The sequence below is a fragment of the Podarcis pityusensis genome, assembly GCF_964106645.2.
Source record: "Podarcis pityusensis genome assembly, chromosome: 6".
Taxonomy (NCBI): domain Eukaryota; kingdom Metazoa; phylum Chordata; class Lepidosauria; order Squamata; family Lacertidae; genus Podarcis; species Podarcis pityusensis.
In genome coordinates, this window is record NC_138030.1 from 86,517,719 (window position 1) to 86,534,264 (window position 16,546).

At 45.1% G+C, this 16,546-nt stretch overlaps 1 protein-coding gene across 4 annotated transcripts in view; it reads left to right on the forward strand.

Annotated features, from left to right (window-relative positions):
- HMCN1 (hemicentin 1) overlaps nucleotides 1-16,546 on the forward strand; it is a 293,517-nt gene that overhangs the window by 255,832 nt on the left and 21,139 nt on the right. For all 4 annotated transcript variants that reach the window (XR_013988112.1, XM_081011980.1, XM_081011981.1 and 1 more), the window contains 10 exons: nucleotides 138-328; nucleotides 2,430-2,511; nucleotides 4,149-4,418; nucleotides 5,129-5,299; nucleotides 7,479-7,649; nucleotides 8,591-8,761; nucleotides 9,918-10,088; nucleotides 11,951-12,121; nucleotides 13,738-13,908; nucleotides 15,862-16,011. Coding sequence is in view for 3 of the 4 variants with exons in the window: in XM_081011980.1 (XP_080868106.1) it covers nucleotides 138-328; nucleotides 2,430-2,511; nucleotides 4,149-4,418; nucleotides 5,129-5,299; nucleotides 7,479-7,649; nucleotides 8,591-8,761; nucleotides 9,918-10,088; nucleotides 11,951-12,121; nucleotides 13,738-13,908; nucleotides 15,862-16,011 (1,719 nt within the window). In the remaining variant the exon portion in view is untranslated. The remainder of the gene's footprint in view (nucleotides 1-137; nucleotides 329-2,429; nucleotides 2,512-4,148; nucleotides 4,419-5,128; nucleotides 5,300-7,478; nucleotides 7,650-8,590; nucleotides 8,762-9,917; nucleotides 10,089-11,950; nucleotides 12,122-13,737; nucleotides 13,909-15,861; nucleotides 16,012-16,546) is intronic.

A 16,546-nucleotide genomic window follows, 5' to 3' on the forward strand; every position in this document is an offset into this window, starting at 1 on the left:
TTTTCCCCGTATTTTGAAGTTTTAACATCTGCATTTTTGCTGCTTTAAATTCATGTTGAGCTCCCTCAATATATTGGCTTTGGTTCTCATTTCCACTCTTATTTTATACATCGTTAACTTTTGAACTATTTTTCCAGAACCTCCAGTCTTCATGGGAGATTATCATTCCAGTCGGATTGAGCCCTTGGGTGGCAATGCTATCCTCAACTGTGAAGTCAGAGGAGATCCACCTCCAGTGATCCAGTGGAGCAAAAAAGGAGCTGGCATTCAGATCAGCAACCGGATCAGACAACTCAGCAACGGATCCCTTGCTATCTATGGCACAGTTGTAAGTCTTTACTGAGATCTCTTCTACTGATTAGTTGTACAGGATTAATGTCCCACCCTTCTTTCAAAGAGATCTGATTTATCTTCATTACCAACCCAAGAGGCTGTGAATTAAACACAGACTGCAGGTCTGTTCTTAATAACTGATACAAATCTCTTTTCTGCATTACATATAGCAGTGCATTTTTATATGTGTATGTGGTCGTGCACTACTCTGCTGAAAAGGGAATTTTATCGTTTCCATTCTAACCTCTCAGGCTGCCTCCTGAGCTATTGTTATATCATGGCACCACGCAACACAACTTGCGCAATTCACTTATTTACAGTGGTGCCTCGCAAGACGAAATTAATCCGTTCCGCGAGAGTCTTCGTCTAGCGGTTTTTTCGTCTTGCGAAGCAACCCTATTAGCGGCTTAGCGGATTAGCGCTATTAGCGGTTTAGCAGCTATTAAAGGCTTATCAGCTTATCGGCTTAGCTGCTAAAAGGCTATTAGCGGCTTAGCGGCTTAGAAAAAGGGGGGGAGCGGAAAAAAAATCTCAAGACTCGCAAGACATTTTCGTCCATAGGGAACGAAGCCCATAGGGAAATTCGTCCTGCGAAGCAACTCAAAAACGGAAAACCCTTTCGTCTAGCGGGTTTTCCGTCTTGCGAGGCATTCGTCTTGCGGGGCACCACTGTATTTAAGGAATTTATATGCCATCCTTCAAGGCAAAACCCTCCCAGGGTGACTTAGAAACACTAGATAAAATACCAGTTAAAACTCTGTATGTCACAGATATAACATTGCAGATAAAAGTTTTCAAATTGCCTTTTCAGTTGAGTCAGTCCGTAAGTCCAGCTGTCACCAGGGGACTTGGATGTCACACCCGACACATTAAGTCAACACACTTAATGCACATGCATTTCCTAACATACTGCTGCCATTAGAGCCTTTCTCGGGAATTTGGCATAAAAGGGGGGGGGGTTCCTTCTTTTTGCCACTAGAAATCTGAACAGGCCACCCTCCTTGCCACAGAAGATATAGGACAGGGGTCAGCAAACTTTTTCAGCAGGGGGCTGGTCCACTGTCCCTCACACCTTGTGGGGGGCCGGACTATATTTTGAAAAAAAAATAATGAACGAATTCCTATGCCCCACAAATAACTCAGAGATGCATTTTAAATAAAAGGACACATTCTACTCAGGTAAAAACACGCTGATTCCCAGACCATCCGCAGGCCGGATTGAGAAGGCGATTGGGCTGGAACCGGCCCCTGGGCCTTAGTTTGCATATCCATGATATAGGATGTTGCCAAGGCCAGGCAAAGGATGGCACAGTTTACTGGCCACAGGCTTGATGCCAGCAGAGTACCTGCAGTTGGCAAACTTCCCAGTGCTTCTGCTTAATTGTGCTTAATAATAATAATAATAATAATAATAATAATTTATTTGTACCTGGCCCATCTGGCTGGGCTTCCCCAGCCACTCTGGGCTGCTTCCAACAAAGATTAAAAATACATTAAAATGTCACACATAAAAAACTTCCCTGAACAGGGCTGCCTTCAGATGTCTTCTAAATGTCTGGTAGTTGTTTATCTCTTTGACATCTGATGGGAGGGCATTCCACAGGGCGGGTGCCACTACCGAGAAGGCCCTCTGCCTGCTTCCCTGTAGCTTTGCTTCTTCCAGTGAGGGAACCACCAGAAGGCCCTCGGCGCTGGACCTCAGTGTCCGGGCAGAACAATGGGGGTGGGAAGGTAAACGGTTTCTGTGCACTCTGGTTTCTGTCACAGTGTTCCATTGCGCCAGAAGCACTTTAGTCCTGGTGGCCACATGACCTGGAAAGCTGTCTGTGGACAAACGCCGGCTCCCTCGGCCTGAAAGCGAGATGAGCGCCACAACCCCATAGTCTCCTTTGACTGGACTTAACCTTCCAGGGGGCCTTTACCTTTACCTTTTACTGTCACTACCACCGCCACTAACTTCCATCCTACTGAATCCCTGCTGGCTTCCGTATATATTATACAATTTCTAAGCCATTGCTGGGTTTAATGTACTGCAAATCAACACTGAATAAAAATTATTGGATCACTCATCTGTCAACATGCTGACTTCTTTTCAGAATGAAGATGCTGCGGAATATGCATGTGTAGCTACAAACGATGCTGGCGTTGTCGAACACCGCGTAACCCTGACATTGCACAGTAAGCCACACAAGAATATTCACACTATATGTGTTGAGAGTTCTAAATTTTACACTTGGACGTACCTGCTGCATGAGTTAAAACTAGGCTTATTTATTTGACCCATGGACCTCTCTATCTTTGCCTTAGTCAACACAGTGTTATAGGGCCGAACAACATATTCTTCGTTTTCCCCTAAGTCTCATTGGTGAAGGAGGCAGGTATGATTCAGTGGCGCTGCACAGTGCAAGAGGGATAATTCTCCTTGGTCCGCGTGCTGCAAACCTGATAATAATCAGGGTTCCCCTTGAGCTGCAATTAAAGAAAAGTAAGTGCTTTTTTGCTACACACTACTAAGTGTAGGGACGTGGGTGGCGCTGTGGGTTAAACCACAGAGCCTAGGACTTGCCGATCAGAAGGTCGGGGGTTCAAATCCCCGCGACAGGGTGAGCTCCCGTTGTTCGGTCCCTGCTCCCGCCAACCTAGCAGTTCGAAAGCACGTCAGTGCAAGTAGATAAATAGGTACCGCTCCGGCGGGAAGGTAAACGGCATTTCCGTGCACTGCTCTGGTTCGCCAGAAGCGGCTTAGTCATGCTGGCCACATGACCCGGAAGCTGTATGCCGGCTCCCTCAGCCAGTAAAGCGAGATGAGCGCCGCAACCCCAGAGTCGGTCACTACTGGACCTAAAGGTCAGGGGTCCCTTTACCTTTTTACTAAGTGTAAGATTGGCCTCTTCGCAATGAAGCTGGTTAGCCTAAGAAGTAGTGACTTGCCATGGCAAACTAGTGAGCTTAACAAATGAAGCAGGAACTACATGTTCTTTGCCTGAAGTTTGCTCTCACCCTGTGCCCCAATTCTCTCATTCGTGGGGAAAATGGTACCTTGACGAGGGAGGCCAAGGTAACAGGTGGGGAAGGCCTCCATCAAAGATAGGGGACACTGACAGGGTCTCTTTTCCTTAACAAATGACCAAGCTGTAAAGAAAAAGAAAAAAGTATGTTGTCAACATAGTGGGAGTGGCAGCATCTTTTCCCACCAAGGATCATGGGAGCTGAGTTACAAAGCCCATGATTTCTGGTGGAAAGTGAAGTCACCAGGGTCAGTATGGTGACTATATGTTTTTCTTGCTGTCTGGCCACTGGCCATGATAGGCATTGTAGGCACCCCACTGTCTTTGACCGATGACAGATGCTGCAAGTTACCACTTACATACTGCAGAGAGATGGGAACAGTGGAAGTAATAATAATAATAATAATAATTTATTATTATTTATACCCCGCCCATCTGGCTGGGTTTCCCCAGCCACTCTGGGCGGCTTCCAACAAAATATTAAAAACTTGATAAAGCATCAAACATTAAAAACTTCCTGATACAGGGCCGCCTTCAGATGTCTTCTAAAAGTTAGTTGTTTATTTTCTCGATGGGAAGGCGTTCCACAGGCGTTCCACAGGGCGGGGGCCACTACCGATAAGGCCCTCTGGCCTGGTTCCCTGTAAGCTCACTTCTCACAGTGAGGGAACCGCCAGAAGGCCCTCGGAGCTGGACCTCAGTGTCCGGGCTGAACGATGGAGTTGGGGACGCTCCTTCAGGTCCTTGATTTGTCAGTGATTTGTTGCTGAAATCAGCAAACCCGGAATTATTTTGTTTTTCTCTTAGGTGCACCTGTTATTACAACTGAGCCAGTAGAGACTATTGTTGATGCTGGAACCACAGTGATGCTGAACTGCCAAGCAGAAGGAGAACCTCCTCCGAGCATCGAATGGTCTCGTCAAGGCCGGCCTCTCCTTAGTCAGGACCGAATGACCGTCTTGACTAATGGCTCCTTGCTTATTGCGGTCGCGCACAAGAAGGATACTTCGGAATACGAGTGCGTAGCTAGGAACCTCATGGGATCTGTCCTGGTCAAAGTTCCACTCATTGTCCAAGGTGGGTGCAAAGTCTAGGCTAGCTTTTCGTTCTCCCCAGTGAGGAGCTCTATGGGATTCAGACGTTTGTATGCTCTTTAGCAAAGAAGCTAAGAGAGGGAACACCTTTTCTATTTGCATCTCCCTCGTTCTGTACAATAATGCTATCCGAATGCATGTTGGGTCTTGCTAGGGGACCATGAGAAGGACCACTGAGAAACATTGCCCTAGAAGGTACAATATTGGGACACTACTTAGGCCATTGGTCTTCCTTATTTTCATATACTGGGCCTATTATTATGAACTTACTTGGCTTTGCAGAAGGAATGGTCTTAGGCATTTGCAAGCCATTAACTCACTCTTTCTTTCTTTCTTTCTTTCTTTCTTTCTTTCTTTCCTTCCCTAACATATCTTTCTATTTCTCTTTCTCCTTTGAGAAAAAAATACAAAGAAACAGCAATAATTCACTGTTGTAATTCTCCTTATATGAAGTACATCTCCAGTTGTGGGGTAGGGCCTACCAACTGAAGACCAATGACTGAGGCAACTATAATCATCATCTGAGTTTTTAGGGGGTTTTAAGATTCAGAAAGCAATAAAATACACTTGTCTGATGGTGAGAGGAATATCGACTAAGATATTTTTCTGTGAACCGCCCTGAGACCTTCGGGTATAGGGCGATATATAAATTCTAATGATGATGATAATATACATGAAATTGTTTTATTCCAGTGCATGGAGGATTTTCTGACTGGCTTGACTGGCAGCCGTGCAGTGTAACATGTGGTCAAGGTGTTCAGAAGAGGATCCGCCTGTGTAACAATCCACTCCCCGCAAATGGCGGACGACGCTGTATGGAGCCCGATCATGAAATGCGCAGCTGTCAGAACAGACTGTGCCCAGGTAAATTTGGATTTCCACCAAGGGCCTCATGGAAGTCAGTAGTCATGGACCAACATGGTTCCTCTTCCCTAGTTCGAAGTGAAGTGAATCTTTATTGCTAAAAGCTATGAGCCGTCACAATTGGTCACAATGCGTAGGATACAAATAATTGATTTAAAACTGTACAACAACAGCAAAACATACAAAAATGCAAAAATCACTCTTGCATAAGTTTAGCACTCCACGTCTCACACTCCCCCTTATGATACTTGTCTTGCTACCTAGCTCTCAACTTACTTGCAGACAAAGCAAATTTTGCAACCCGTGCAGTAATAAATATATTATTGCCAGCCAGTAAAATAGAGATTTGCTCAGGGGGCGTTCAGCTGGAAAGAGAGCAGAGGATGTAACTGAGGAATTTTTGTCTAGGGGGGTGTATATTTTTTGTCTAGGGGGCATCGTAACAAATACGTAGTGTTGAATATCCTCCATGTCTCTTCCCTGGTTTAATTTAATTCCTTACTCACAACAATTTAATTCAATACTCACAACAGCTGGCTGCATTGTTTTTGTTGCTGTGATGTCTTTGGCAGCACTTGGCGATAATCATTAATCATCATCAGTTGAAGGCATCACAAGCTGCTAAGTAATAATGCTGTTAAGTATGTGGAGGCTGTTGTTATGATTATTTTATCATTACACTGTGTATAATGTTTTTTTTTAATTATGCTGCATAAATTATGTTCTTAACGATGTGCACCGCCCTGGGATCTTTGGATGAAGGGCGGTGTATAAATTGAATAAATAAGAATACATAAATAAAAATAATATTAATAGTATACTTGGAAACAGCAGAAAGAAAGAAAAGGGGAAGGAAGAATGAGGCACTTCAGGAGTGTGTGTGTTAAGAAGCCCCCAACAGATTTAAAAAGCATGGAAAATTACCCAAGAGCACTTAGGCAAGTCCAAGAAAGGAAAATAATCACAGAGAAAGTGTGTGGGGGGGAGTAATGGATCAATAAATTACTTTTAAAAGGCACAGAATTACCACACAATTGTTTGGGGGCCGTCCCTGTGAGCCACAAAAACCTCTACAGGGTTGCCACTTCTGCTGCACACGATTACTTGGAATTAAGTCTCATTTGTGTGAGTGGAATCTACTTCCAAATTAGCAAATTTAACAGCCTTAGTAACATTACATTCTGTTTATTTTAACACGAGGGAGTTCTTGAGAAGCTGAACAGCATGCAGTTTTGCCAGTTGCGTGTGTAGGTCCCCAGGCCACCCCTCAAATAATTTCACACATAACACGTAATTTTAGTTTTGGTTTTTGGGCACTATTTTGGCCACAACTTTATTAAAATACAAAATCAGTGAGTGGTTGTTTAGACATTGGTTATGACTATCTGTCCCCCTGCCTGGGACAAAGCTGACATCCCAAGGTCCGATCGGTAGCCAGTAGAAGGGAAAGACAAACTTGGGGATCATTTGAGCTAAGCGTCGGACCCACGCCGCTCACCCCAGCAGCTCCCCAAGGCTTGCCGGTCCTGGTCCCATGACAGGGATTGGACGAAATCGTGGCAAGCCCCAGGATTCCTTTAACGGAATTCCCTTCAGCGCAGTAAGAGGGGCAGGCACAGCCTATCCTGACCCCTCCACCACCAGCATTTTATAACCAATGCCTAACCGCAACCTTACAAGTTGTGACGAATTGCTAAGTAGTAGGCAAAAACCAAATGGCACAGCCAATCACCAAATGGCAAAATTCCTACTAGGCCCCTGCGCCAAGGCAGATGACCCCATGACAGGCAAAGCAAGGTCAACCGGAAAAGAGGGCGGGCGGGCGGGCGGGTGATCCGATACACTCTGCAAAGAGAAAGAGAAACCAGAGTGCCCCAATATTTAAAGACTATGGTGCCACCCACCCAATCTGCAACATACAATTTGCCCCAGCAACCCGGTGATCCAATCAAAGTACCAGGCAACAACCATTAACTTGCCTGGCAACCATAGGGCTGGCCCAGTGTCCCACACCGCAACACGCGCTCTCATTTAATTAGAGAACGCGCTATACCAGCGCTCCAGTTTAAGCAGGCAGCATTGTGTATCTGATGAGGTTTTGCTCATCCTAGAAACCCCAAGGTCTAAAGCATTTCCCAACATATGTTAACAAGTCACATGCAATATATATTCTTTTTAGTGGATGGCAACTGGTCAGAATGGGGCTCTTGGGAAGAGTGCTCTAAAACCTGTGGGCAAGGCAACAAGACCAGAACCAGAACGTGCAGCAACCCTCCTGCCCAACATGGTGGAAGGCCTTGTGATGGCAGCGCTGTTGAGCCAATCATGTGCAACATTAGGCCGTGCCCAGGTGAGAATACAGAGACGCTGTTAAAAGTGGCACACATGAACCAAACTTCAAATGAATTCCCCTTCTCTCCCCCCCCCCCAATTTTTTATTGATTTTCCAAATTTATAACAAACATAACAACAAAAAGCATTTCAATATAAAAGAAACAAACAAACATTAATCCTAACTGTTAATAGTCCCACTTTTGTTACCATTGTTGAGTGACTTCCTCAAATCCCCCTAGCTGAGTTTCCCTGTAGCTCATTATAGTAGTTTTCCAACACTATTTTCCAGTAAAATTTACTTGGACAATTAACGTCTTTCTTCCTTTTCATATTGACTTCTATCCATGGTAATATGCAATTTAACATATTTAACTCCTAGGCCTATCTGTTACTCACAAGTGATTCTAATTATGTTATCTTAACATATTTAACTAAATAATCCTTAAATTTCTTCCATTCATCTTGATACTCCTCCTCCTTCTGGTCACGAATTCTTCCGGTCAGGTCAGCCAGCTCCAAAAAGTCCATCATCATCATCTGCCATTCCTCCACTCTTGGTATTTCTTGTAATTTCCAATTTTTGGATAACAAAATTCTAGCTGCGGTTGTGGCGTACAAAAACAATCTAACGTCTTTCTTGGGCAATTCCAAACCCACTATTCCAAGTAGAAAGGCTTCTGGTTTCTTAATAAATGTATATTTCAACATTTTTTTCAACTCATTATATATCTTTTCCCAGAAGTCTTTCACCTTTGGACACGTCCACCAGAATTCCCCTTTCTTCTCTATCGTGTTGCTGTTCTGTCCTTTTTTGAATAAGGATGGAGGGGAGAGGAAAGATCAGTTGTTCAGGTGGCCTTCAACTCAGGCAACCTTTGGCTCCAAACCAATTGTGGTGGTGTTGTTTAATTAGAAAATGAAGTTCCAGCTTGGATTGTAACCCTTCCTGTTTTCTAGTTAATGGTGCCTGGGGTTCTTGGCTACCATGGGGGACTTGCAGTGAGACATGTGGCAAAGGTACCCACACCAGATTACGGCTATGCAATAACCCTCCTCCATCCTTCGATGGGACCTACTGTGAAGGACCTGATGCACAGATGCAGGTCTGCAGCAAGAGAGACTGTCCAGGTAAGTTAAATATGGAATGAATTGTCGTTTTCTGGGTCTCATAAAAATGTGAAGAGAAAGGTAGTTTTTAGAAAGCGTGTTCTCCTTCGTGGAGAGCACGTGTTGCGGTGGGGTCGAACAGGACACCCCCTATTGGTTACTGGGCGGGACCATTTGGATGGCCATGACTGGGATTGGGCCAATTTGAGTTGTTGGGGAGAATTTGATGTTACCGTTTAGAGGGTTGGCCCAAAGGTTATATGTTCTTGGCACGCAGCTTTTTCCAGTCTCTTTTGCTGCGTGCATCGGATCGCCCGCCCACCCTCCCTAATTTAGGGCTGATGCGTTTGACATTGCTATGCATCGTCTGCCGTTGGGGCAGGGGCCTGGTAGGAATTTCGTCCATTCGGCTGATTGGCTGATGCCATTTGGGTTTTGCCTACTGCGTAGCAAATCGTCACAACTTGTAAGGTTGTGGTTAGGCATTGGTTAATTTTTGGTTGGTGGAAGGGATGTGGTTGGCAGTGCCTGCCCCTCCAATGCTGCTGCTGCTGCTGCAAGGGAATTCTGTTAAAGGAATCCAGGGGTTTGCTATACATTTGTCCCTATCCCCGGCAAGGGGCTAGGGCCGTGCACACCCTGGGAGCATGCGGGGAGAGGTGAGGGCCTGTGGCTCAGCTCCATTTCTCCGCAATATTGTTTTCCCTTACTGGCTTTCGCTGGAATCTGGAAGTCAGTTCTGTCTCCAGGCGGGGGGACAGATAGTCCTAACCAATGCCTAAGCAACCACTCACATCCATGTATGTTAATAAAGTTGTGGCCAAAATTATGCCAAAAACCGTAAACAAAAATTCTGTGTGAATTGTGATTTATTTAGGGGGTGGCTCGGGGACCTCTACACACAATAGGGAAGGGTTCCGCTCTCCTTTCCCCGGCCCTCCTTTCCCTGTTAAAGACATATGCATGCACACACAAATACCTGCTTTACAGGTGAACCTGCAAACCACATTCCTGCCACCTGTAGCTTGGATTTTTCTCTTTCACATTGAGATTCTGCTCTGGCTCACATCATTCTTGCATGCCTGTGTTGTTTGGATTGGATCCAGAACTCGTATTTCAGTGCTGTGTTTGAAAGTGTGCTTAAAAAAATAATAGAACTTTTTCTTCTTCAAACCAGTGAATGGAAAGTGGGCTTCCTGGTCCAGCTGGAGTGCTTGCACCATGTCTTGTGGAGGTGGTACTCGACAAAGAACCAGAGACTGCTCAGACCCACCCCCACAGTACGGCGGACACAAGTGTGAAGGAAATGACATGCAGGTTGATTTTTGCAATAGTGACCCTTGTCCCAGTAAGTGCCTTTTGGGATTGGAACTTGGGGTTACCAGAGAGAGCTTTTCTCCTACAGAGGCCAGAGCAAGTTATAGTTCTTGATAGCTATAATGCTTTCCTGTGGGGAGACACGGGTGGCTCTTGGGCTTGCCAATCAGAAGGTCGGCAGTTCGAATCCCACGACGGGGTGAGCTCCCATTGTTCTGTCCCAGCTCCTGCCAACCTAGCAGTTCAAAAACACACCAGTGCAAGTAGATTAAAAGGTATCGTTGCGGCAGGAAGGTAAACGGCATTTCCGTCACGGTGTTCGGTTGTGCAGAACTTGTGTAGAAGGGGGGGGGACCCAAAACTGTATATTTTACAAGGTTGTTATTGTACTTCAGCAGATCTTAACCTATTACAGTATTTGTAAGAATGGATTGCAAATATCACTGAATTTGTCCATGGCAAGTCTGCATTTATATGCAAGCTCTGTTGCACTTGATACGCTGGGAAGTACTTTCCTACTGGCCTCCGTGAGGTTTCAAATTCCAGCTTCAGAGGAGGGTTTTCCTTTGCAGCAGGGTAGGGAAGGAAAATTCCACCTCCATGCCTGCTGTGATCCCATTAATTATCGCACCCACCTTGCAATGATCAGGCCCCCTCTATTAAGTCCAAAGATGCATTTAACATCATGTATTGCTTGTCCCTTGGCCAGTTACCCTACTTACGTTGCGTGGGTGGCTCTGTGATCTAAACCACTGAGCCTCTTGGGCTTGCCAATCTGTGACGGGGTGAGCTCCCATTGCTCTGTCCCAGTTCCTGCCAACCTAGCAGTTCGAAAGCACACCAGTGCAAGTAGATAAATAGGTACCGCTCTGGTGGGAAGGTTATCGGCGTTTCCGTGCGCTCTAGTTTCCGTCACAGTGTCCCGTTGCACCAGAAACGGTTTAGTCATGCTGACTGCATGACCCGGAAAGCTATCTGTGGACAAATGCTGGCTCCCTCGGCCTGAAAGCGAGATGAGTGCCACAACCCCATAGCCGCCTTTGACTGGACTGAACCGTCCAGGGGTCCCTTACCTTGTTTCTCACCAAAGTCTCCACTGCCTACATCCAGTACTTTAACCCACCAGGAAAATATAACTGAAATGGTTTTCCATCGCTTCAATTAAATTTACTTGAGAGCTGGATTATATGATGCATTTTAAAGATCGGGGTGGAGCATTGGAAGAAAGGCTTTATGCAGCTGTCAGGAGCAAGAAGCTAGTTGATAAAAGCATTTGCTTCCCAGAACCCAGGTTGCTGTAGTTGCTATCAGTTCACGGAACTCTGTCCATTTCTCAACAGTGCAATATATCCACGCTGTAGGCCTGTTCAGGTGTACCTTAGTAGGATATCCCAATTTGTATAGGGAGCATGTGATTGGCTTGCACCAGCCCTGCCCCCATGCTCCTGTACACACCCACTCAATCCTGGACTTTCCTGCATTGAGTGGGAAGATCTAAAGGGGGGGGGGATTCTAAACATGTTCAGATGAACATGCTTACAAGCCTCCCTGTAATGAGCAGACATGCATTATCAGGGCTCCTGAAGGCATGTTACAATATCCCCAGATTGAGAGGAGGCAAATAGTGATACAGCTAGACACGCAAAGCATACATAGAGTTGGTGGCAGCAGCCAGATCACAATACACAAGGGATGAAAGGTGGGCCACATGCAGAATAAATGAAAGCATAAATCTCCCAGCGTTTGATGCAAGGGGGCTCCTGAAAGAGCTCTTCTCCACTATTCTAGAGGCGGTGTAAATTTTAGAAACACATAAACGTTTCCCCAGCGTATTATTTTGGACCGCACGATGGCTTTCAGTATTGCTGTTTCAAAAATGTTTTGTTTCTGCAGTGCATGGTAACTGGGGCCCTTGGAGCAACTGGGGCACTTGCAGCCGAACGTGTAACAGTGGCCAGTTGAGAAGGTACCGGACTTGCGACAACCCTCGTCCGCTCAACGGGGGAAGAGCCTGCGCCGGTGCTGATACCCAGATACAGAGGTGTAATATAGAGCTTTGTCCTGGTGAGTTACCTTAGCATGTACATGGTTATTACCATAGAATCATAGAGTTGGAAGAGACCACAAGGGCCATCGAGTCCAACCCCCTACCAAGCAGGAAACACCATCAGAGCACTCCTGACATATGGTTGTCAAGCCTCTGCTTAAAGACCTCCAAAGAAGGAGACTCCACCACACTCCTTGGCAGCAAATTCCACTGTCGAACAGCTCTTACTGTCAGGAAGTTCTTCCTAATGTTTAGGTGGAATCTTTTTTCTTGTAGTTTGGATCCATTGCTCCGTGTCCGCTTCTCTGGAGCAGCAGAAAACAACTTTTCTCCCTCCTCTATGTGACATCCTTTTCTATATTTGAACACGGCTATCATATCACCCCTTAACCTCCTCTTCTCCAGGCTAAACATGCCCAGCTCCCTTAGCCGTTCCTCATAAGGCATCGTTTCAAGGCCTTTGACCATTTTGGTTGCCCTCCTCTGGACACGTTTTTTTGTTTATAAGACAAGGTTATTTCATTAAGGAATTATGCTAAAAATGTGGGGTTGTCTTATACACGAATAGTGGAAAGGTTGGATGGGTGATTGGTGGCTGCCGCGAGCCGGTGATTGTCAGCGGCGTTTTTTGCTGGTGATTGGTGGGTGCGTCAAGGTCCACTGGCAATTGGCTGCTGTGGCAATTTGGCGGGTGATTGGCCCTTGCTTTCTGAGAGCATGCAGACGATTGGTCGCTTCGTCAATGTGCGTGTGACTGGCTGTGGTGGTCCTGCAGGTGAGTGATTTTTGGCAACCTGCCCCCCCGAAAAGCTGAACAAGTCTGGGTAATCCTCCCCCCCCCCGAAAAAAAGCTCAGCAACTGTGGGCAACCCCCCCCCCCGTGTTATACAGAGAAAAATATGGTACATACATATGCAAAGCAGCAATCCCGATTTCAATAGCTCACTTGGTTAGAGTGTGGTGCTGATAACGCCGAGATTTAATTAGGTTTGATCTAGAGAATCTTCAGGGACCCTTCCGACTTTTGATTCTGTGAAAATGCTGAAGTAACGAAGAATGCATTATTCCTATGCTGTTGTTTTTAAAAATACTCCGAAGATACTGAGAAGAAAGGCTTGCTAAGGCGTATAGGACTGAATTAGATAAGTGCTGGAGATGCAAAGAGGTGAAGGGAATGTTCTTTCAGATGTGGTGGACATGTAAAAGGGTAAAAAGTACTGGGAAATGACGCGTAATGAATTGAAAAAAAATGTTTAAAAGTACTTTCCAAAAAGAAAACCCCAGAGTCCTTTCTGCTGGGGATAATTCAGACTGAAATTCCCATGTGTCAAAAAAGGTTATTTATGTATGCAACAACTTTAATGTACCTTTAAAGAGTACCTTTTTGGGTGGGAGGGAATGGTCTGTGACTAGTTTCTATGATTCTTCCCTGGTTTGTGTGTAGCTGTTGTACCATTCACCCCATTTCTCAACCTCTTCCCCCTTCCTACCCTCTTCCCTGGACTCCTGTTGCAAGCAGCACTCCCGTTTTATCCTATGGTTGCTTGCGTTTGAGTTAGCACATAAAGTTTGCGCACACACAAGAAGCTTTACCGAAACAATATTAATTCTTGTCTTCTGCATTGGTTTACAGTGGATGGAAACTGGGGCCCATGGCAGCCCTGGAGTGCGTGTTCTGCTTCTTGCGGAGGAGGAGAGCAGACCCGATCACGGCTGTGCAATAATCCATCCCCATCTAACAGTGGGCGACCTTGTCCCGGAGACGACTCTCAGATTTCCAGGTGTAATGTTCAAGCTTGTCCAGGTAAGTAGGCAGACTCAAGAGTGTGTCTCAGATGCCGAGAAACAAACAAACAAACAAAAAAAGTAACATTCTGGACCTTGGGCACTTTATTTTCTGCCTGAACAAAAGTGTTTTCAGAATCCCAGTACACAAGAAATGAAACTTCCAAAAAGGTTCTACATCACTTTTTGTTCTAGGCTGAGGGCCAAACTGAACATGATGTTAAATGAGTTTGCATTTAATGGGCACGTTTGTTTGTTTGTTTGTTTGTTTGTTTGTTTGTTTGTTTGAAATGACGATACTGTCAGTGAGCAGGAGTTGCTGATCATGTTGAGGAATCACAGCAGTGACCCAGGAGATTCCCCTGAAACCAGATTTTGAACTAGGAGGTATCCTCACGGGAACAAATGGAGGGTTGCCTTCAAAGGGAGGGATTCTCCTTTGGATCACAGTGAGGGAGGAAAAGATTAAGTTCTACCTCCGTGCCTGCTATGTCCCAGTTTTATCACTCCCTTGTCCAGCCCCATTGAAACAAATTTAATTTGGCCCTGTGTTAGAAATTTGTTCAACATTCTCCTGTGTCTTATGTTGCATATGTTCTTTGACATAATAATAGTGCATTGGGTGGGGGAATTTATTCTGCTTTAGTTTGTTCCACCATGCTTCCCCAGTGCTGCCACATTCTTGCTGCCCAGGGTTGGCACAGCAATAACAGAATGAAAACAACCCAGAACTTTTGAAATTTGTGGTATGAAAAGATAGGGGATTTCAGCAGGAAGTTACAGGTTGGAAATGAAACAATGTGACCACCCCAAAACACTTTCAGGCACAAACAGTGCTGAAAGCAGGTTCTCGTGTGACCACCCCAATGAGCTCAAAGCATCATTTAATGTGCAATAAACAGGTGTCTGGAAGGGATCCTAGAAGAGCTTGAATTCCCCCCACAAAAAATTCTCAGTAACATTGAGGGCATTTCAGCAGTAGTCCAGCTGACTGCCTGTGCTGATATAGCACCTCCTGGTATTACAAGCATTTGAACTTTTATTCCTGATCTTCACCCCTTTTTTGGGGGGGGGGGGAGAGAAGTAGTGGAATATTGGAAGCATTCAGTTAGTTGCTTCTCTTAGCTCACAACTTGGAGAGTTGCCACCTGTGACTGGGCCTAATGAACCAACGTTCTGACTTAATATATGTTCAGATAGACTCGGGGAACAATTTGAAAATTGTCTGCTCAAACTACCAGACCAATATTTGCCACGGAATCCAACCGTTTCTTATTACTGCTTCACTGAAAGGAACCTAAAAAAGTTGGACGGTTGCTCAGAATGCTGCGTAATCCGAGGGAAGTTACGAGTACTTGTCTTGTTTCCCTTCCTGAAAGTGCACACACATGTAGAAAAGGGGTAGAAATGTTTTGAAAAACAAACTTTTACAAACACAGGTGTCTCTCTTATTAGCAGCACTTTGTATATATATATATATATATATTTTCAGTTGTTGTTTCCTTAAAATGTGGCACCAGAACACAGAGAAGTTTTACATGTCAGTAAGATTAATATACTTTGGTGTTCTGGCCCAAGTCCTAACCAAATAATTTTGCAGAGCCTGCCTGAATTCCTGCAGTTTATTCTGTTTCCTTTCCTGCCATACTTTGTTGTGTTACCATTGCCATGCAGTGCTAAACAACAGTTGCCTTTTCCTCTGAGGACTCGATGTCTCATGAAAAGCCCCTGACTTTTCCTCTGGGGATATGTAGCCTGGTAGATGTCTACTAACGTCATTATTTAGTTGTGCTGTTCCATTTTATGTCTTCATATTTTTTTTCCCCAAAACAGAGGGGGCAGTGTGGCTCAACATCAGCACTTGGATAGCAATACTCACATTTGACTTGATTTTTCGAAACATTACAAAGTAATAGATGTTACAGATGGCCGTTCCTCCTCTCCCCCCAACTTTTGACTTCTTTGGCAATAGGTGGACCTCCACGGGCTAGAGGAAGCGTCATTGGAAATATTAATGATGTTGAGTTTGGAATCGCTTTCCTGAATGCCACTATAATCGACAGCCCAGATCTGGACACTAGACGAATACAAGCCAAGATTACGAATATCCCACGGAGTCTCGGTATGTACATCTGTTTCTTTAATACTTAAGAAATGTTCCTTAGGTTTATCAGACTTAACACAGTTTTTATTCTGTTGAAATACCGGCTGACCCATGCTCTTCATGGCTAACAGACAACATTGGGGTGCTTGTTTGCTTGCTTGTTTGTTTTGCTTTGCTACCTCTGAACGTCACATATTTCGTTCAACTTTTCCTTTGACATAGCCTTACAAGCCTCTTCTGTCTCTGTACATGCCATGGGGAAAGTACCATATGAATGAGGAGGCATGTAACTTACTCCAGAGAGGAGAGCAATGAACCTATGAGCTTGCACACCATTTCAAAGAGAATTGTGGCTAGCAGGAGTGCCTTGCTAGGTCTTTTAGAGCTGGCAAGCAGATTTAGGGTGCTGTGCTTTTACTGTCAAACTCTTTGCAGACTCCAATACAGTCATACCTCTGGTTGCATTCGCTTCATGTTGTGGATTTTTGGGTTGCGAATGCGGCAAACCCGGAAGTGTATACTTCTGGGTTTTGCCGCACATGCAGAAGCGATC